This window comes from Trichoderma aggressivum (assembly GCF_033847375.1).
Source record: "Trichoderma aggressivum f. europaeum strain CBS 100526 chromosome Unknown scaffold_037, whole genome shotgun sequence".
NCBI lineage: Eukaryota > Fungi > Ascomycota > Sordariomycetes > Hypocreales > Hypocreaceae > Trichoderma > Trichoderma aggressivum.
Window position 1 is genome coordinate 230,594 of NW_026946403.1, and position 20,636 is coordinate 251,229.

Genomic DNA, 20,636 nt, shown 5'->3' on the forward strand with positions numbered 1-20,636 from the left:
CTACAAAACCGCCGGGGCTGCACATGTTAGTCATATCCCGGCACTCGCTGCAAAATGGCCAATTGCACATGCCATCTCAACTGTCATTCGGCGCAATTTCAGCTGCTAGTTATTAGTTCGGTTAGTATCCGAAAAAAAAAAGGATAAGATTGGGACTTGGGAAAAAAAAAAAAGACCCGGCTTTTCGCGGCATTTCCGATTCCTTTCTCGGAGGCGGCGCTTTCGATTTTTCTTTATCGCCTCGACATTTCTCTGTTTTTATTCTGTCTTGTTTTGCATTGATCCTGTCATAAAGGCTCATGAATTGTACGTGAGACGATTTGACGGGCCAAAGCTCGAGACCGGCAAATCTCCCCCCTGTTGCAAACATGCCTCTTCTTGAGCTGCAGTCGTCGCCAGTGCCGGCGGCAAACCCGGCGCCTCAGGACCGCCAATGTCGCCGAATTCTGTTTCTCGACGCTTACGACTCCTTCACCAACAACATCGTGTCGCTGCTCAAGGAGGCGCTCGGCGACGATGTGTTGGTGCACGTGCTGCACATGGACCTGAAGACGCTGCATGCGGACCCGAGTCCCGACTGGACGCCGGAGCAGTTCCTGGACCGGCTGCCGAGCTTCGATGCCGTGGTTTGCGGGCCCGGGCCCGGGTCGCCGTTGTGCGAGGCCGACGTCGGGGCCTTTCGTCTGCTGTGGGAGCTGCGTGACGCCGTTCCGGTGCTGGGCATCTGTCTGGGCTTTCAGAGCCTGGTTGCGCACTTTGGTGGCGGGATTCGGAGGCTGAGGAGGGGATTGCACGGCATGGTGAGGTCGATCGAGCATCGGTCGGGAGACATCTTTGCGGGCGTGCCGGAGTTCAAGGCAACTCTATACCACAGCCTGTGCGCCGATGTGGGACAAGACCAGGTCTCGCGGGAATCGTGGGAGACTGACATGTGGTTGCCACCAAAGGTGGCGCCTGAGCTTGTTCCGTTGGCGTGGACGATGGAGGGGAGCGAGGATGGAGGCGAGCCCGAGAGGATCTTGATGGGAGTGAGGCATTCCAGATTGCCCTTCTGGGGGGTTCAGTACCATCCCGAGTCCGTGTGTACGGATCCTGGGGCGCATGGGGTGCTGAAGAACTGGTTCGGCCAGGCCCTGAAGTGGAACGAATCGACGGGACGACAGATTAGGCCGATGGGCTTGGAAAACATTGCCGACAGCCTGGCGCCATCTATGATTGTTGAGCGGAGTGTCGCGGTTGAGAGCCAGCTCGCAAGCAGGAAATGGTGGAGGGATATGCAGTCTGGCCTGGCAGCCTCGAGTGCAGCACCCATCTATTCTTGCAGTCGGATCAAGCTCCCCGACGGCGTGGATGCCGCCGACGTTGCGGAGCTTCTGGGCGTGGGAGGTGTCGATTCTATCATGCTGGACTCGTCAAGCACCATCAATGGCGATCCCCTGGCACGCAGCTCAATTATTGCCCTTGAGGTCGATCGGGCTCTGCGCTTCGAATATCATGTTGGAGACGACTGGGTGACTTTACGCCAGCCTGGATCTGGAGACCAAGAAGAGGTGTCTCAGCAGATAGAAATCGACAGCAGCGCTGAGCATGGCGCGTACGATGTTTGGAACGTCATCGCCGAATATTGGGAGCAGAGAAAGGTGGCTGAAGAAGGAGGTCAGGAGCCAGCATTCAAGGGTGGCTTCATGGGTTTTGTCACTTATGAAATGGGACTAAGCACCTTGAGCCCGGAGTCTGTATCCAAAAATAGGGGGCACCGCAGGCCAGATCTTTGTTATGCCTGGATCTCCAAGAGTCTGATTCTCGATCATCAAGCCGGAGTGGCGTATGTCCAAGCTCTGACGGCGCCAGACTCGAATGTTCAACCGTGGATTGACGAGATCGTGGCAAAGCTGCAGAATTCTCGGGCATGGCAACAGCCGGGCTACGGAACTGAAGAGTACAAACTCGTCGCGGCGAAGAAACAGCCTAATGAACTGTTGCTGAAGAGCATCCAAGAGCCGGCCGGTAGACTACGTTTCAAGACGCCGAAGCCTGCCAAGTATGACGACGACGTCCGCCAGTGTCAAGAGGCCATTGCCGAAGGTCAGTCTTACGAACTATGCCTTACGGCGCAAACGACCATGACTCGACCTCCTGGAAACGATGTGCCGCATCATATACAGCCATTATTGACCAATGGAACGACCAACGGAGCAACCTCCTCGTGGCCGAGCGATGAAGCGTCCAGACACGGCACTCCCTGGCAAATCTACCGAACTCTTCGAGCCCGTCAGCCAGCTCCCTTTGGCTCCTTTATCCGCCTCGCCGGGGCAACCATCCTCAGCAGCTCGCCGGAGCGGTTCCTGGCCCACGACGCAAAGGGTCTCTGCTCCATGCGTCCCATGAAAGGCACGGTCCGCAAATCCGAGGCCGTCTCGACACTAGCACAGGCCGAAAAGCTACTCCACATCCCCAAGGAAGAGGCCGAGAACCTCATGATTGTGGACCTGGTCCGGCATGACCTGTACGGCGTCTGCGGAGCCCGCAGCGTCACAGTCCCGGACCTCCTCAAGGTGGAGGAGTACTCGAGCGTCTTCCAGATGATCACCGTCGTCAACGGACAGCTCCCCCCTCACGGGCCCAACGGCCTGGACGTCCTCGCCGCCGCCCTTCCCCCCGGCAGCATGACCGGCGCGCCCAAGAAGCGCAGCTGCGAGATCTTGCGCACCATCGAGCCCTCCGAGCGCAGCATCTACTCTGGCGTCGTCGGGTTCCTCGACGCCCGCGGTCACGGCGACTGGAGCGTCACCATCAGGACAATGTTCCGCTGGGACGACGAAAAGGCACCGCCCGAGGGCCCGGGCGAGACGCAGCCCAGCGAGGTATGGCGCATCGGGGCTGGTGGCGCTGTGACGATCCTCAGCACGCCTGAAGGAGAGACGGAGGAGATGTTTACCAAGCTGTGTGGGCCGTTGGGCGTTTTCAAAGACGTGGCATAACGGTGTCTTTTTGTTTTCTCTTTGTTTTATTTTTGACTTTACGGTGTACTGACGGCTTTTGGGGGAGATGGTTTTGGCTTCTGGAACAGGAGGCCAATGATACTTCAACGTATGCATAGCGGGTGTTTTTACATTTGGATTTGGATTCTCTTGGGGACATGGTTCAACATTACAATAGATTAGTAGATCTGATGGCGCTCGAGCGACGCTTAACTCACTTACATGGATATACGGAAAAAACACAGCTTATTATAAATAACAGAAACATTGGTATTTTTTTCTTGTTTCAATTTCAAGCGCGCGCATCTAACCATCCAAGACACGACGTGATAAAACAGAATTCGCAGACAGTTAACCCTCAAGACCGCTTATGCTTCGTATCAAATTTCCCCCAAAAGAAAATTAATGGTACAACAGGACCCGGATCTCATCCAGGTCGATAAGCACCGTCTCAAGCAAAGTAGGCTGGATCATTCTTCGTTTTCTCGCACAGGCATAAAAAAAAAGAAGTCCTTCCTCTTGCGGACCCCTCTCCTGGCTTTTCATACATGAGGTCATAAAATTCCCGTTTCTTTCTTCAAAACTCCTGCTCCTCCTGGAAGAACATGCCGAAGCTGATGATGGTCCCGTAGATCAGAAGGCCGCCGGTAATGGACATGATCATGGCTTCGACTCGGATCAGATCGGAGTGTGCGAGGACAACAGGGAGGGCTGTGAAGCACATATAGCGGTTAGTCATGTATCCATTTCTTTGCATTTCCCCCTTTGTCGCTTGACGAGGTTTCAAAAGAGACGGGGGGCATGGGAATATTAGCACATACCAATGCCCATGACAACAAAGAAGCCGGTGAAGAATCTTCCCAGGTCGAGAACCGCCGCACCGCCGCTCTCGACAAAGTCATCCGGATTCGCGCATCGGCCGCAGATCCAGTTCGGCAGCGGCGCGAGGACGTAGGTGGCGACGACGAGGAGCGGGTAGTACACCTTGTACAGGGCGCAGGAGAGGATGACGAGGAGGAATCCTACGGCGAGGACAAAGGAGAGGGCGATGATAGTTTTAAGGCCGGCGGTAGGCATGATGAAAGGAGTATGCTTTGAGGATCGTGTGCTGTGGGCGGGAAGTCGTCGTAATGAGGTGAGATTGGGCTCGGAACAGGTGGACGGCAGCCCCGCAGAGGGGGGAGTTGAAGAGCTAATGAAGATGCGAAGAGTCTGCGAAGAAGCGCTGAAGATGGTGAGAGGAGGAACAATCAAGGAGAGCTGAGGCGCGGGCTGTCGTCGAAGTCGTTGGTTGGTGTTGAGGCGATAATGATGGAGAAAGGCGGCTGATGCAGCGAGTGACGCAGGTCAGCGGTAGCACCAGCCACGGATCGCCGGGGCGAGTGTTGTTCCGGAGCCGCGATGCAGGGATGTCAACTAGGAAGGCGGTCAGGAGCTTTTGCTGCGACGGCTTGAAAAAAATTATGGGAATCTGGAGAAAGATCCGCCCCGCCAGGAACTTTTTTTTTCTGCATTGGCATATTGGAAGTCTTTTCATATCAAAAGCTGGATTTCTCTTTTTCTTTCTTCCTCTTGTTCCTTCTCATCAACTTGGGCAAAGGGGTTCTCTTGCGAGAAACTCAGACAAGATGGCGTCTGACGAGATTGTGTGGCAAATCATCAACCAGCAGTTTTGCGCCTTCAAGTTAAAGTAAGTTTTGGCCAGCAAACAATCACCGTCACATCCTTGGGATTTCTGTCGCTTTGGGTGCAATTGGGCATTGTATAGATGGATACTAACCCGATTACCCAGAACGGAGAAGCAGCAAAACTTCTGTCGCAATGAGTACAACGTCACTGGACTGTGCAATCGCCAGTCATGTCCTCTCGCCAACTCGCGGTATGCCACCATTCGGCAACACCCAACCAAGGATACGCTATACCTCTACATGAAGACTGTCGAGCGAGCGCATCTGCCGTCCAAGATGTGGGAGCGCATCAAGTTGTCAAATAACTACACCAAGGCCCTGGAGCAGATCGACGAGAGGCTCATCTACTGGCCCAAGTTCTTGATCCACAAGTGCAAGCAGCGTCTGACCCGCCTGACGCAGGTGCAGATCCGCATGCGCAGGATTGCCGCCGAAGACGAACGTCTGGGCGAGAAGCTGGTTCCCAAGCTGGCCCCCAAAGTCAGACACCGCGAGGCCACGAGAGAGCGCAAGGCTGAGGCAGCCGCCAAGCTGGAGAGGACCATCGAGAGAGAGTTGCTTGAGCGTCTGAGGCAGGGCGCTTACGGCGACCAACCCCTCAACGTCAGCGAAGACATCTGGAAGAAGGTGCTGAATGCCATGGAGAAGGGTGGCGAGGGTGAACGAGACAAGGATATGGACAAGGGCATCGCGTCTGATGATGAGGAGGAGCTTGATGGAGAGGCTGCCAGCGAAGATGAGGACGCCGAGGCCGCCATTGAATACGTCTCCGACCTCGACGAGAGCGAAGACGAGCTCGAAGACCTTGAGGACTGGCTCGAGAGCGAGGAGGAGGAGGAGGAGGAGGAGGACAGCGACGAGTCCGAGGCGGAAAAGGCCGGCAGCAAGCGCAAGCGTGGCAAGGTCACCAAGGTGAAGAGCAAGCGACCCAAGCAGCAGGAGAAGGAGAAGGTGGCATTGACCAACGACTTGGCTTGGTAAAGCGGATTCCGGCATGCAGTGGAGGAGTTTTACTTATAATTCAGCAACATGGCAAACGGAGAGCGACAGGAGCACGTCATTGCACGAGTTGTGTAAAATGGGTGGGTTGGGTTTTCGAGTTTGTATCAGCTTATTAGTCCCAGCGATGGGCTTCATGGCATACGGCGTCGGGATACAGTTAATAAAAGGGGGGTCTTTGGTCGTTTCTATATGGATGAGGATTTGTTTGTTAGATTTATATACAAAGTGTATACTTGTAGGATGCATCGGTACGAGGTAAATAATAGTATATCCACGTCAATGCAATGCTCAACTGTTTCACGGAAGAGTTTCAGAAAACGCCGAATGCGTTGTGACGCCCACCACGAGCCAATGGAAGGGCCCCCACCACCTACAACGGCTACCGAAGGCACTAAAAAGCTTCGCAGCTGGTGCACCGCCCACTGGAAACAGACCTGAAGCGAGTTACAAGGCATTGATTCCATTGCCCATCTTCAACCCCACGTCTAGCCGCCAACCTCCTTTCCCTCCTCTCAACTTTTGCCGTTCTTTGGCTTCTCTGCAGCAACAGTTTGGCATCTTTTGCTCCGGGCGAACGGCACACTGCTCTTGCTCTTGGCCGCCGTCATTTCATTTCTGTTTCTCCTCGCAGACGCCGGACATAGCGAAAACACGAAGCAGAAGCGCTCTCTCGCCCTCTTCTCACCGCCGCAACGGAGCGACTGCGCAACAAGGAGCTCCATCTGCAGGTGAAAGCATCACCGCCAGATGGCCAGAGCTTGAGCCTCTTCTCCTAGCCAACATCAATCACCGCACGACGGTTTTTCGATAAAAGGAACACAGTTGGGCGATATCCTCTCTGCGAACTTGTTTTTAAACACCTCTCTCTCTCTCTCTCACGCCGCTACGCTTTGAGTTGAGCCGCTGCCGATACGACACGATACCTCGCCTCTTTGTTCCCACAGCATCACGCGAGCTACATGCCACCGTCGCCATGAGTTCCTGGTACTCCAACCTCGTCACCAAAACCTCGTCCCAAATCTCCAACCTCCGGTCCACCCTCCTTTCCAGCGAGGCCGACGGCGACACCGAAGACGACACCCACGTCTGCCGCGTCCTGCGCAACTACTACACCGAAAAGGGCCGCCCGTTTCCCAACTGGCTGCCCCCTGACCCAAAGGCACCCCCGCCGCAGATGACCCAGGCCGTATACGCCCAGTCGCAGGTCGGCTCGCGCTACGGTGGGCTTGGAGGGCCTCAGCAGCCCGGCGCTGGGGGGCTCAGCAGTCTATGGGACAGCGGCCCTGCGCAGCCTCCGCAGCCGCAGATTCCGCAGAGCTTACGGGCTGGACGGCCGGCGACGACACAGCCCGGGACGTCTACGAGAGATGAGCTGCTCGGGAGGGGGGGGCAGGCACCTCGTGCAGGGAGCTATTCCGGGCCTGGCCCGGCTCCCGCTGGATCGGCGCAGGATCGTTTGAAACAGCGACTTTGGGGAACCCGAACCACGAGCCCGTCCTCTAGCAACGGTAATGGGCCGTTTCAACCACCGCCGGGAGGAGGCTCATCGGGCCACCAATCTCAGGGCAGTTATGAGGACAGGTTTGCGCCAGGGGGATCTTACGATAACTCCAGGGGAGGAGGAGGAGGTGGTGGTGGTGGTCAGCCGTTTGTTGGAGCAAACGCTCCTTGGTCGAGTGACGGTGGCCCCTATGCAGGAGGAGGAGGAGGAGGAGGAGGAGCTGCAAATGGAGTACGAAGAAAAGGACTGCCCAGCGGTCCACGGGGATATAGATGAAGGGGGAAAGATGTGCCCTGTCTCTTTTCCTTAATTATGTATAACGTCTCGGTCTGGGAGTGTGTGGTGTATATTCTTTTCTTTCGTGTAGCTAGTCATGAGTTGCGTGCTTTTTGTCGATTTCAGCCAAAGCTCGCAATGTATAATGCCTATTAATGCCTATTTCCTTGAGAATATTCCCGAGTCTTTTCTTCTCGCTACATGTGGTGTATCGGGTGTTGTACGTAACGCCGCGGACAGATTTCTGACCCGAATTTGTAATTCAGAAGAGCTTTTACTCTGTGAATCGATGTGATTTATCAAGCGTGAACCCTTTGTCGACGGGTATTGATAGTGGGTAACTTTGTTCGTGGTTTTTATCGTGCCCAATCCATGCACTTTCCTAATTGAGCCAGATTCCAGCCTCGGCGTTGACGTATTGGTAGAGAAGAACAACTCCCACATTTTGATATTTTTGAGGGAGTTTGATTCAGGTTTAGATGTATAGTCGTCTTGAGCAAACGAGTTCAACGTTGAGCGGAGACGGTGGGAAAAGAGATGCTCTTGTTAGAATAATCAGTGTCGATATGACGGAAACAAGCCTCTTTGAAGCTCTTATAAAAGGAACGAGATAACATTGGCTGTTACCCATCCTCATAGACTCATCAGTGTATAACTAAAACTAGCAAACTAGAAAAGACATCCAAAAGGCAATCCCAGCCATGTCCTCCACCGAAGCCATCATCGTCAACAAAATCACGCCCGCCTACTGGTGTGCAACCTTCAACAACGGCACCCTCAACCTCTTCGGTCCCGAAGGCCACATCGCCCTCAAGAAGCTCATCAAAGACCTCGAATCCGACAAGTCCGTCCGCGTCATCGTCTTCGACTCCTCCAGCCCCGACTTCTCCTCCGCCTGCGACTTGCGCTTTGCCAGCCGCGAGCGCGCAGTCTTTTGCCAGCCAGAGGTCGGGGCTGGCATCATCCCTGGCGGCGGAGCCTTCGAGTTGCTTCCTCGGAGGGTTGGCCGCGCAAGAGCGTTGGAGATTCTCCTCAGCTCGGACGACTATGACGCTACGACGGCTGAGTTGTATGGATGGATCGACCGCGCCGTTCTGGACGCCGAGTTTGACGACTTTGTTGACAAGTTTGCTCGTCGAATTGCAAGCTTTGACGCCCAGCTCCTGATTGAGACGAAGCGCGTCGTGGATTCTCGCTGGGGGATGCCGAGCCAAGTCGACTTTGCTGCTGGAATGGCCCTTTTTGGAGAATCCACCAAATGGCCCTCTGCTGCTCGTATGAAGGCCCTTTTCGACAAAGGCCTGCAGAGTGATGAAGAGGTTGAACGTAATCTGGGTGCGGTCCTCGAAACTGTTACTGAGCGAGACTTGAGTAAGTATAGAGAGTAGACAGAGAGTGCCTAAAGAGAGTGAGTTGCAAATCACTGTGTCAAGGGAAATGGAGGGTCTCCGGCTTCATGTCAATAAAACATTTCAATTCATCGCTGCGTATACGCCGAATACCGGCAAAACAAAACAATAACGCCCTACTCTGAGGATTCTTCATGGCCTCAAGGATGAAAAACAGACGGCAGATGGAAAAATGCATATCCAATGATAAAAGATTAAAAAGGAAACGAATGGGCAAACAAACATGGCCATCTTCGTAGAAATAACGTCGTCCTCTCATTTCGAATCGGCCGATCCATCAGCCTGCACAGCCGCCTTGGGCTTTTTCTCCAAGAAATCGATTTTTCGGCTAAGCAGCTTCCGCAGCTCGGGAGTGATCACCTTATCCTGCTTTGACGGCGCTATATTAGCCTTGCCCTTTGAGGGAGGCTGTTTAGCTGTGTTGGCGCTTGATTGACCTGGGCTTTCTGTTCTAGGAGGCGGAAAGTTGTGTTTCTTGTCGACTGCCTCAACCAGTCGCTGGAACCGGCGGAAAAGAACCTCTGCGCGAATCAGGGTCGACTCAAGGTCAATAGTACCGGACAGCTCGTTCACTTTGTCAGATGTCAGTAAATTTGCCATTCAACGACGGTCGAGATTTTAGCAGCTCACCATATTTAAGAACTTCATCAAACGCCTGTAGATGGGTCATGATAACATCCCTGTGCTTTTCGAGGATAGCCAAGGCAATGAAGAGGTGGAAGCTTGAGGTGTAATAATCCGTCCACAGGCACTCCCAAAGCTTAAGCACATCCAGCCACTCAAACTCTCGCTTGTACCACACCAGTATCATGCGGAAGAAGAAGAAGAAGTTGGTGCTGTCGGTCTTTTGCAGGTGATCCCAGAGCTTAGGGTCCATGAAGTGAACAAGTTGGTCCAGGGCCAGCAGCTGGCCTCTCATGCCTGACTGGTCTCGCAAGAAATTACGTTCCATGCGGTCCATGAACATCTGAAACGCCCAAAAGGCCACGGCATCATCTTGAACCACGGCATAGATTGGTGCCAAGAGATCCGACATGCCTTGGACATACCCGAGCTCCTTGTTGTACTCGTTGTATGTCAGAAGCATCTCCTTCATCTGCTCTAGGTGAACATTGGTGCCAACTTCAGCAAAGGGTGAGTTTGGATCCGGATGAGGAGTATCTTCTCCATGGAAGATGGCGACGTTTCGATCAGTTCGATGGACATCCTTCTCTGTAATGCAATAGTTAGCATGATGGTGAAGATACTGTTGTTCAAAGGTGTTGCTTACCGATGCGCCCGCGTTGTTCACGCCACCATTCGCCGTCCTCTCCTTCTCCTCCCTCGCCCTCTAGTCGAATCCACCAAGACTGCTTGAGCTTGTAGTACTGGTCTCTAAGGGAGGCGATGGTCGCCTTTCTTTCATCAAGTGTGCTGTACCACTCGTACACGCCCAACAAAAAGAGCCAGGCTTCCTTCCTAACTCCGTCATCAGCGTCTAGGCCACCGTGAAAGATGCGCTCCTTGACTTCATCAACAGAGATGGAGAGTCGTCCAGTCTCGGGGTCGAAGAACGCATCCCACTCCTCTATCGATAGAGGCTGTTTCCTGTCTTCAAACGACATAGAGTTTGATCCATCAAGAAGCTCAAATTCTCCAACATCGGTATCTTCAAGCTCCATAACATCTCGAACAGTCCAGATTCTCTGTCGATGATCACGCTCACTCTGCTCCGCCATGCCCATCGCCCACCTGGCAAGGTAGATCCTTGCGCTGTCAAACTCGTCTTGGAGTGTTTGCACTTCAGGATTTCTGAGTAGCCGTCGCATTTGAGGAGGCAGGTTAGGATTCTCTGACAAATCTTGCGCCGCTCTCCTGGTCAATGTGGTCACCTTGCTAAACTGCTCCATGAGGCTCCAGCCGGTCTCCTTGACAAATTTGATAAAGGGATCCATCTGGGCATCTTTATTGCTCGAGCTCCCAGCCTTGGCCTTTCCTTGTGCTTTTGTCGTTGTCATTTTGGCGCCAAAGCTTTCCAGGTCTTCTTTACTCGGCTCAATGAGATAAATGTTAGGCTCTGCTCCGGACCTCTCAATCTTGATATATCTCCTCAGCCATCGCAGGACTTCATCCGCACCCCAAAACATCTGGCCGCTCTCGCCAAACGGATCGAAGTTGTCCCGGGCCAGCTTCTTCTTCTGAAGAATGGTGCTTTGGCACTCGTCATCATGGAAGAACAGAGCAGGAAAGCTGTCGCCTCCTCGAGAGTTGATAATGATGGAGCCATACCACCAGCCCAGGCTCGGTGGCCGGACCATGAGAGAATATATGGCGCTGACGGGGATGGCAAATGCGTAGCCGCCAACGGAGCTGCCGTGGGAGGTCACGGTGGGAGGCGGAGGGACAAGGTATGACTGCTTTGGGGGGGAGTCGGCATCGGAGAGGTCGACTTTGACATAGACGCTCGCCGAGTCACCGAGCGATGCTTCGGGAACCCAAGCAAGAAGAAGATCCGACGAGGCGATACTGTTTGTCGAAGATGACGTAGAGGGACGATCACGCCTTGGTCCCTTCTGCTGTAGCAGAGCTATATAGCCACAGATGTTGTCTTTTGCAGATGGTGTGGGATGGACGTAGACCTGGCCGAATGTCAGTTGTTGTGGGCAAGCATCGTGACAGAGCGCATCAACACACCTTGCTCTTGGAAAACAGCAGCTTCACTCCTCTCCCGGATTCCGTGTGAGTGATGGTCTCGTAGCCACCCTCTTCATCGTCGCTCATGGCGTAGAGAGACCCGGTCGGTGAGGTTGTTCGGGCAGAGCCACCCTGAGAAGCCTGGCCAGACGTCATGATGTAGCGAGTGGTCTCTTGGTCGAGATATCGTGATCGTCGTTGACGTAACCGCTAGCTTTGCGACAGCGGAACCTCGAGCGGGCTATTCGCTCGCCGTCGGTACAAGGCCGTAGGGAGGATGAAAGGAGGAGAAGAGAAAAGAAAAGAAAAGAAAAGAAAAAACAGGCAGAATATACGATGGGATGCTCTGGAGAAGTGTCTAGCAAACGGACAGGTGCAGCACCGTCAAGTTAAAAGATGCATCTCCAAGAACTGAAAAAGTCGTTTGCGGAATTGAGTTGCATGTGAGCAGCTGAATGACGATCCCGAGAGACGCGCAGCGCATGTGCCCCGCCACCGCAGGTCACCCGCAGAGGGGCTGATGCCTGGGTACGGTTACCGTACAGCTACCGGAGGCCGCAGCGGCTGTTGGTGGAGGGTTTGGGTAGCGGTACTCGCTGTGGCGTTTACACAGCAGAGTGGCCAGGTGAGGCGGCATTGTGCTCCCAGACTAACCTCAAACCCGGACAACTCTTGACCCTAGGTACTATAAGTACTAATGGAGACAGATGCCTACGTACTTGTCATACGCGGAACCACATCATCAGCATCCCCTTTGTCCTTGTTTCTCTGTTTCTTCTTCTTTTCTAATACTATTCATTCATATTCTTATTACATACAAGGTCCATGTGGCGCAACATCAGCCAAGGCAACAAGGCCATGCAAGAAATAGAGAGAATCCGGACATGATCAGCGTACTCTATACAGCAGCAGACAGCCCGCGCATTCCCGCGCATTCCCGTCCAATCCGCATTTTCTTCATATCTGAGGACAACGGGACGTCTACCCGAAGAAACGGAGCCGCTCACCAGGGCAGCATGAGCATCAACTGCTGCCCATATGCGGCCATTTGTCTTGTGGCGGAGTCCTTGAAACGCCGTGCTTAGTACTTCGTTGGCAATTAATATTGAACATTATTAATTCTTCAACCCCCTGAAACGGATACAAACATATGTATCTCATGCCTCCATAACCCCAACCTCAACCTCAACCACCGCCAAACCGGCTACCGTTGATGCCTTGATATGGACCCTTTTCATAACATGCCATTCCATCCTTCCTCATAGGTACACCGTACGCCGAGATTCGTTTACCCGCTTTATCAACAAAAAAAAATCAATCATGATGCGTTACATAGCCGAGAAAATCACGTGTATCTTGGCCAACTTCACCGATAGCCAACGTTGAATCCAAAAATCCCTTCCAAGAAACATCATTACGCTGCTTAAACATCTTCTGATAGCAGCATCGAGTGATACTCCGGCTCGACTGCAGTCTCGGGATCGGTGTAGTTGACGGGCTTGTGAATCCGCACAACCCACAGGAAATAGTCCTCGAGAACACACAGGTTCAACAGCAGGCCATTCGCGTTCCAAGCAATGCCGCAAACCATCGCGCCGGCAACAGCGTCCAAGATGAAGTGGTTGGCGGTTGCAACAATGGCCGTGAAGATGAGCGCCGGGTAAGACATGCCCAGAACACCGATGGCCACGCGCTTCCAGGAGTTGGGTCGAACTCCATTGACGGGGAGAGTGGCAACTGTCAAGCCAACGAGGAGAGAGTAGCCAAAGTGCAAAGAGGGCATGGCAGCTATCAGAGTAACGGGGTTAGTCCACGGTCACTGACATGAGACAAATGGGGACATGGCCAGACGCTTACCATATTGATTGCAGAATCGGTTCGTTGTCCAAACGCTGCTCTCCCCCGCGTTGCTGTGAACACTGTCAACAAATCCGAAGCTCTTCGCCTCCGCAGCGTCGGGTCCGTTATAGTTAGGATCACTCAACAGCCGAGGGGGCATGCAAGGCCACAAAGTGAAGACGACAAATGCAATGAGGTTGCACATGGCCATTGTTCGACGCCTAGCTTCATACAAAGCAGGTCCAGCGGATATGATATCGCTTCGGGCTCTACCGCTCGTTCCTCGACGCTTCTGAGAGGTAGTGAGATAGAATAAGGCTACCAGGAAGAAGATTGTTCCAGGAATATGGATAAAGGAGTATACCCGATTTATCCAATGCAGCAGAACAGGGCGCTCCAAAAACCATTGTTGAAAGGCCACTTCCCAGAAGATCCCGAGGCGTTGCTCTAGATGAACTAGCCTAAGGGCATGCTTTCGCGCGACATGGACGGTTCCCTCGACAATGGTGACCGCAGTAAACGCTCGGCCCAGTTGGTATACCTATTGAAAAGGCGAAGAGAGATTAGTCTTACGGATGGCAGATTGCGGAAAAGTGCAATGCGGCAACAGGCATCAGCGGCTCGACTTACCCAATAGATGAGAGCCCAATACCACGCTTCAACGAGGAAAGGAAACTTTTGGAGTACTCGGCTCAGGAATCGATCCTTGAAGATGAGAGTGTTCGGGGTTGTAACGGTCTTCTTGAATCCGAAAACCCGAATGTTTCGCCGCCGAGATGTGGGAGACCAAGACGACTCGTCCTCAGATGAGAGAGTGGGTGACGACGACCCAGAGCTCCAAGTAGGGCTGCCGCTATCTGTCGACGTTCGCCTTTTTCCAAAGTCATCTCGTCGTTTGTGGCTGGTACTGCCGCCAGCCCAGCCTTGTGCCCCCTTCCAAAAGTCATAATCTTTGTTCCTGTTGAACCAGGCACCGCCAAACAGAAGCGAGACGACCACGAAGGGCTCCAGGAACGCGCCGACAGCCATGGTGAAAAGAGCACAGATGTTATAATTATTGTCGACTTGTGGCAAATACATTTAACTGGCAGGAAAGGATCATTGAAAGAGTTACAGGCTCTTCAACGGCGGCTTCGAAGATCAAAGACAAACGCCAGATGATGACGACGACGAGAATCAACAATCAATGGACACAAGGGGAAAGGATTTTAAGAGGGATAAGGAGGGAAGAAGCAAAGAGATCGAGCAGGCTTGCTAAGCAGATGACCGGAGGCGATAAATATGAACCAGGCACTCGAGCTATGATGGAATGCGAGACCAGCGGATTACCTATGGAGCAATGCAGGCACGTACAGTACAGGTACACGAGCAGCAGGACATCACGAAACAGCGCCACGGGGAACGGGCTCTTTTGGGTACCAGCATCGTCCACTCTTCCATGCCCTTGGTTCGAGTGTCTCGTAATCACGAGCGGAGCGTGGCGTACAATGGGCACACATTCTTCGCAAGTACCTGGACCAATTCCCATACGGATCCCATACGGAGACAAACAAACCTCGGCCCCGAAGCCACACTGGGATAAGCACGGAGGGAGGGCCTGTGTTGAAGGGAGGGCCCTATTCAGGCTACCAACGAAGCCGCCGAGGTGATGCAGCGTCATGGATGTTGGGCTAATGGTATCATCTAGGTGTGATGGGTATTGGGTTTTTGGCCACACCACCCTTGCTGCTCGTATCTTGCTTGCTGCCTTCACCTAACTTGGCAAAAGGTTCCCGAGAGCATCTTCACCTTGTCAATTCTCTGGTCATGCTGTCAGCATCTAACCCCTGGAAAGACAAAATTCTCCTTCCCGATGTACCCGTTTACGCCCAGGACTTATAGGATACCGGAAGCAATAAGAGCAATACTTCCTTGATGGCAAAAGGCTCGCGGCCTTAGCGCCCATCCGAAACCCGGATAGGAAAAAAAACGTCCTAATCTTTCAGAATGGCGCCCATTGGGAAGACGCCGAGACCCTCTTCTCCATGCTTCCAACACCTGCCTGATATCCGGGACCCATAGTATAGAGTGATGGAGGGCAAGGGGCGGTCTTTTTTCAGCAGCGGACTTACACACAAACATCCTTTGCCTAGGTACTCGGCAACAGTACCCGTCACGTCGGTAACTCGTATCAACCACCATTCAAGGTTCTCCTGCGGATCATGTCGAGAAACAACGGCAACTTCATGCCGGTCTGGCGAGTTGAAGTCTGCAGCCAGACATTGCTAGGCCACAATGGGCCAATGGTTGTTATCTCATCCCACGGAGGTTCCAGCTCGAACCCGGTCTTGTCCCATCATTCAGCAGCTGTCGCGTGCCTCTGCTCCACACCTTGGTCTTGACTGGTCCGTCACATTCGGTAAGGGTGGGTGGCACAGTATCAATATGGATCGTCTACTTTGCTGTTGTAACTGGTGTCGCGTGACTTGTGCCAGGAAACGAGAACGAGAGAGACCGGTGCTCACATCATAAAAGCTTCCCTCCACGACTGGGCTATAATCGGCTTTTCAATTCCGGATCTCACTCAAGAAGAGGCAAAAGGATCGCCGACAGCCTCCACGAACGATGTTGCAAGTGGCTTACAGGATTTATACTAACAGAGCAAAGAGCCTTTGCTCGCCAACGCACTGTGTCGAAGCTTAACGGCCGATTTGTTTTGTCTTCTTGATGGTTCCGCGCGTCTGTGGCAGCCGAGTTAAGAAAGAGGTGGATTCTGACTTTGTAGCGCCACAAAAGCTTTTGCCAAGACCAAAAGTCGTGCCGTCTTATTCGGTGAGTGCAGTCTGGCGAAGTCAATTAATTGGAAACCGGGGGGGGGTTCCCTCGTGGAAAGCGCGCAAGGCGTTCTGGGCACCGCATGGCCATCGAGGGGAACCACGACCACGGAACATCAATCACTGGGTATCTCAGGCGACAGAAGAGACCTCAAAGTCGAATCAATGACTGCAGTTGCCTGGAGTTTCGACATGAAGAACCCCTTACGCATAAAATTATAATATTGTGGGCAGCAATGGGTCTCACTAAGCTTCCACAACTCAAAATTCTCAGCTCTCCCGGACTGTCCGGAAATTGATACCATTAGTCGTTCACATCAACTTTGTCCGTTTGTCGGCTCCTGTTGACGTCCGAAGTCCGCCTAGCTCCCACACGAGGTTTGCGATCCGTGGACCGTCGAATCGAATGAGCACGTGCTCTTGTTACCGTACGGTAATGTTTGTCTCGAAGTCCGGCGAAGCATGTTAGCGGCGGAAGGCTGGGTGCCGTTTCATCCCTGATGACGTTGAAGTTACTTGAGTTGGGAGCGGGCGACGATCAGAACGATTACTATTCATCCGAATCTTTGATTACTGAATAAGCCCAAGGCATGTTAACGGCGTGACGATGCTCGTGACTGCAATTGTGAGCACATTGTAAGAGATGTCAAAGCAGTGTTTAAATTTGGTGCCATGTTTTTTCCTTTGACAGGCCAAGACAAGCCCAAACCAAACGGCAGGAGTACATTGATATTATCGTGGGGATCACATGAAGCATGGACAAACGGGTGTGGCGTTGCGGTTTTCCGCGGCAAATCCGTACTTCTAGATGAGAAGCTGTTCGTTGGATTGATTTCCAACATTCTACAATGGCCACGATTGACGTTTATCAGGTACAGGCCCCTATTTATTAAGGAGCTTTGGAAGCTGGTCTTGGACGGATCGGTCATCAACTTTGCTGCCCCTTACTTGGCTTTGATGCAACTAACAGTAACAGCATTAGCGGTCGAAACAAACTGATTCAATTGGTTTATCCAACGCTGCAGCAATGAATCAAGCCGATTAGCTGCTTATCGTCGATTTCCTGCTTACGATTTGCGCTGCAAGTCTGAGACCCTGCGCCGATCTGCTCTCCTCAGCATCTCGATTGCCGAGATAGCGTCCGTTCGAATCCTTCGAGCAACCAGCGTGGATCGTTGTAACTGTTTACAAAGCTGGGCAAATCCCACGCTAATACCGAGTCGCTGTTAGACCCCTGTTAGACAGTTGCCGGGCCGTGCTCTGTTTCTTTTCCATTTCCATTTCAGACATTATCTGCGAATTGGAACAAACAGCCGTTGCCGGAGGCTTTCTCCATGCCAAATTAATGCTGCGGCTGACAGGCACGCTATACTAGAGCCTTCTCCACCAACGACTCCCATGCACGATGTCACTATCCTAGTCTCGAGAATCGTTTCCAGAGCACTGGCGCCGCCATCGTGGCTGTGCTTGGTTGATCTAATCAGATCGAGATGCGTCGGGAACCAGGAGGTTACTCCTATTCAGCTCTGGCATACCTCTGTAGAAATAGATAGATCTAGTACCAGTTCTATCGCACGCTCCGCACTCCATGTTTGCTTACACTTGAGCTCTTAGGCACGATGAACGATTTCAATCCTCAAGCTATCTATGCTCAGACGATTTTATAAGTATAAAATCCAGTCTTGGGGTCAAAGTCAATGTATTCCCCGTCTCTCAGAGGTTCGTTGCCATCTTGCCTTACATCACTTATAAGCTTCGTGAGACCATCGAAAGAAAACCGAGTCGATCCAATCCGTCGGAACACACCTTTCTCGTTTGTTGCATTCCCGACAAGATCCAACAAAATGGCGAATCCTGAACCGTATCCATCGTCCTTTTCAAAATACCCTATCATGAAATACATCTCCCGGTCATCTACCCATTCGTCCAACCTGCCTTTCCACGTGTCGAGAGAGAAAGCTTGCCCATCATGCTGCCACGCTTCCGTACCGTCACTCCGCAGGACCTTGAACCCGCGATAAAATGCGTTCTCCTTGTGGTCCCTTGGCTTTTTGGCCACGCGGATTCGAAAGATTGGGCCGTGGAGTATGATGTAGCCGCTTTTGACTGGGCCGAATTGCCCTCCTTCTGTTACTACGTTTACGTCCACCAGTCGCGGCATGCCTTTGGTTTGCTCGTCTCGCGTCTCCTTCAGCGAGTTGCCATCGTGGAAACGCACCAGTCCATCTATGGAGCCCCATGACCATGACGGAATCACGTACTGCTCGTCTTCGGAGCCCGGCTGGCTCACATGACGCTCTGCGTTCTCCCCTGTGCTCCAATGCAGGCCGAAAGGCAGATAACTTCGCCACGCGCCGGCGACATATTCACCAGGCTTGTCCACGGGCAGGCCGTTGATCTGACCGAAGAGCTGAGCCACTGCTCCAAATGCTACCAGCTTGTCTTTTCTTTTCGTCAGGGCTCGTTGGTTGTACTGAGAAGTCAGATAATCCCAGAACCAAATATCCGGCGTATGTGTTTGGCGACGCCTGTCAATGTTAAAAAAGGAGAGTTTATCCGGCCAGGTGATACTGCCAGGGCCGGTGAAGAACCTTGTTGGTTTGGTAGACGTCTCGCGGTAGATTCCATCGCTGATAGTGTTCCACCACCATTCACCATCCGTGCAATGCAGCACGCGTGGGGATAGCGCATATTCTTGATAGGTCCACCCACGACGGTTCAGGGGGGAAGAAACAATGGTGTTGTCAAATTCTTCGTACCAAGGGTTGGTAATTCGGAGCGTCTGTCCGGGCTGCAGCCCCCATTCCTGGATAAATCCGGTCCATGTCGGGCGGACGATGACGGTTCGAGGGCGAGGGCTTGGTGACAGACCAGTGGTAGGGTTTTTGGAGGCTGATGCAGCAATAGTGAGGTGGGAGAAGGCGTATACGGAAGCCATACGCTGTGCTTCGTGGAGCCAGTCGGAAGCAGAATCCTGGATGATGCAAAGGGAGTCGATCCAGAGATATGAGACACCAAGCTCAAGAGTCAAAGCCGCGGCATCACGAAACGTCGCGGGTAGGTCACTAAACGCAATCCCACTGGTAAACTCGGCAAGCCTCGATGCGATCAGCTGAATGGGCATAGTATTGCCCCAGCTGTGAGAAAGGGCGATATAGGGAGTGTTGATGTCGAGCGAAGCGTTGGCTCCATCGATTAGTCGCACCGTCGGCTCAGGCGTTCCGGCAGTCAGATGGAGAAGGCGTGTCGGGAGTTCTCTAACAAGACTCTTTGGCAGATACTTGGCAAAGTCACTCGTCTCATCAAGAAACCGGTGAACTCGTTCAATGGTGCTTCCTTGCTCCGTCCAATCAATCAAGTGCTTGTTATCCTCCTTGGACAGATCTGGAATTCTCGTCAGCTCAAGGCCACTACTACTACCAGAGAGATGAAACCCATTCTGCTCTCTCATTGTATCTTCTTCGCAATTTGATTTCAACTTACCATGAATGTCTAGGGAAACATCCTTCACGTTGCCCTCGCGCTCTCCTATTCTCGGATTCACATCCATGTTCCTATTCGCCGCCCAATCCGCATCAACTTGATATCGGAAGATGAGCTTGCTCGTCTTGTCCTTCTCAGTGTATATAAAGACATAACCCTTGGCCTTTGCAATCTCCTCCTTTGCCCAGGCAGCCACACCATACGGCTTCCGCCCCTCCATATAGTCCATGCTGATGTTGTTCCGCGGATGAAGAGCGTCAAACGACAACACCACCGTCCGGCACAGCGCACACGACGCTCCCGACGTGCGCAGATCTTCGACCGAGCGGTGCGGATACGAGAGCGTCGGTGGAGCGCCGCTGCGGTGTATGTACGGCTCCATGCCGTGGTCGTACGCCGTTCCGAATGCTGGCTCGGGGTTGAACGGATCGGGTGGAGCGCCAGGCCTCTTGATGGCCCTCTTCCAGCCTTGCAGCTGAGGCTGCCACTTTCCGGCGAAGATGCCGGTGCAGACATTGCAGAGAGTGGATGTCGGGATTGAGTCTGCCATGATGGCTTTTCTTTTGCTTCCTTGGAGGAACGATTTGTGTTGACAACTGCTGAAAAGAGCTTCTACAATACAGGAAACACAAACAAACGAGCTATTCTATGCGGTATAGTCTCCAGCTATACACTTATACAATCAAAAGAAACACGTAACTGCTTCAACCAAGGCCACTGCTGCCTTGCTGGCTGCATGAAAACGCCGCAGCTTTGAGCCGCAGGGGGCGGAGTTTAGACGAAATCTGACTTGCGTCGAATGGTCGCCGATCGTCAAATTCTGCCACAAGACGGGGATTGAAGTTCCAAGGTGCTAAGCTAAAAATATGCATAGTTGAGCCTCGTACTCCATAATCAGTAAACGACTGGCTAATTATAGGATATTCGAAGAGGGTTTGCGGAGGGTATATGTGACAGGGCATTTCATGAAA

At 52.8% G+C, this 20,636-nt stretch overlaps 8 protein-coding genes across 8 annotated transcripts; 4 read left to right on the top strand and 4 right to left on the bottom strand.

The window, feature by feature from the left end:
* Positions 1-368: 368 nt before the first annotated feature.
* Positions 369-2,981, top strand: Triagg1_7988 (uncharacterized protein; the record flags this gene model as incomplete). Its single annotated transcript, XM_062902784.1, has 1 exon — positions 369-2,981. One exon carries the CDS (start codon positions 369-371, stop codon positions 2,979-2,981), a length of 2,613 nt encoding a protein of 870 aa, XP_062753068.1.
* A 577-nt stretch (positions 2,982-3,558) lies between these two features.
* On the bottom strand, positions 3,559-4,058 carry Triagg1_7989 (uncharacterized protein; the record flags this gene model as incomplete). The annotated part of the gene is made up of 2 exons (XM_062902785.1): positions 3,559-3,692; positions 3,803-4,058. The coding sequence occupies 2 exons, from the start codon at positions 4,056-4,058 to the stop codon at positions 3,559-3,561; spliced, it is 390 nt and encodes a 129-aa protein (XP_062753069.1).
* Positions 4,059-4,609: 551 nt separating this feature from the next.
* Triagg1_7990 (uncharacterized protein) lies at positions 4,610-5,650 on the top strand (the record flags this gene model as incomplete). Its single annotated transcript, XM_062902786.1, has 2 exons — positions 4,610-4,671; positions 4,774-5,650. 2 exons carry the CDS (start codon positions 4,610-4,612, stop codon positions 5,648-5,650), a joined length of 939 nt encoding a protein of 312 aa, XP_062753070.1.
* Positions 5,651-6,644: 994 nt separating this feature from the next.
* Positions 6,645-7,482, top strand: Triagg1_7991 (uncharacterized protein; the record flags this gene model as incomplete). Its single annotated transcript, XM_062902787.1, has 2 exons — positions 6,645-7,179; positions 7,241-7,482. The coding sequence occupies 2 exons, from the start codon at positions 6,645-6,647 to the stop codon at positions 7,480-7,482; spliced, it is 777 nt and encodes a 258-aa protein (XP_062753071.1).
* A 667-nt stretch (positions 7,483-8,149) lies between these two features.
* On the top strand, positions 8,150-8,836 carry Triagg1_7992 (uncharacterized protein; the record flags this gene model as incomplete). Its single annotated transcript, XM_062902788.1, has 1 exon — positions 8,150-8,836. One exon carries the CDS (start codon positions 8,150-8,152, stop codon positions 8,834-8,836), a length of 687 nt encoding a protein of 228 aa, XP_062753072.1.
* Positions 8,837-9,112: 276 nt separating this feature from the next.
* On the bottom strand, positions 9,113-11,686 carry Triagg1_7993 (uncharacterized protein; the record flags this gene model as incomplete). The annotated part of the gene is made up of 4 exons (XM_062902789.1): positions 9,113-9,429; positions 9,488-10,069; positions 10,128-11,475; positions 11,531-11,686. 4 exons carry the CDS (start codon positions 11,684-11,686, stop codon positions 9,113-9,115), a joined length of 2,403 nt encoding a protein of 800 aa, XP_062753073.1.
* Positions 11,687-12,953: 1,267 nt separating this feature from the next.
* On the bottom strand, positions 12,954-14,398 carry Triagg1_7994 (uncharacterized protein; the record flags this gene model as incomplete). The annotated part of the gene is made up of 3 exons (XM_062902790.1): positions 12,954-13,318; positions 13,388-13,910; positions 14,000-14,398. 3 exons carry the CDS (start codon positions 14,396-14,398, stop codon positions 12,954-12,956), a joined length of 1,287 nt encoding a protein of 428 aa, XP_062753074.1.
* A 3,435-nt stretch (positions 14,399-17,833) lies between these two features.
* On the bottom strand, positions 17,834-20,215 carry Triagg1_7995 (uncharacterized protein; the record flags this gene model as incomplete). Its single annotated transcript, XM_062902791.1, has 1 exon — positions 17,834-20,215. The coding sequence occupies one exon, from the start codon at positions 20,213-20,215 to the stop codon at positions 17,834-17,836; it is 2,382 nt and encodes a 793-aa protein (XP_062753075.1).
* Between the last annotated feature and the right edge of the window lie 421 nt (positions 20,216-20,636).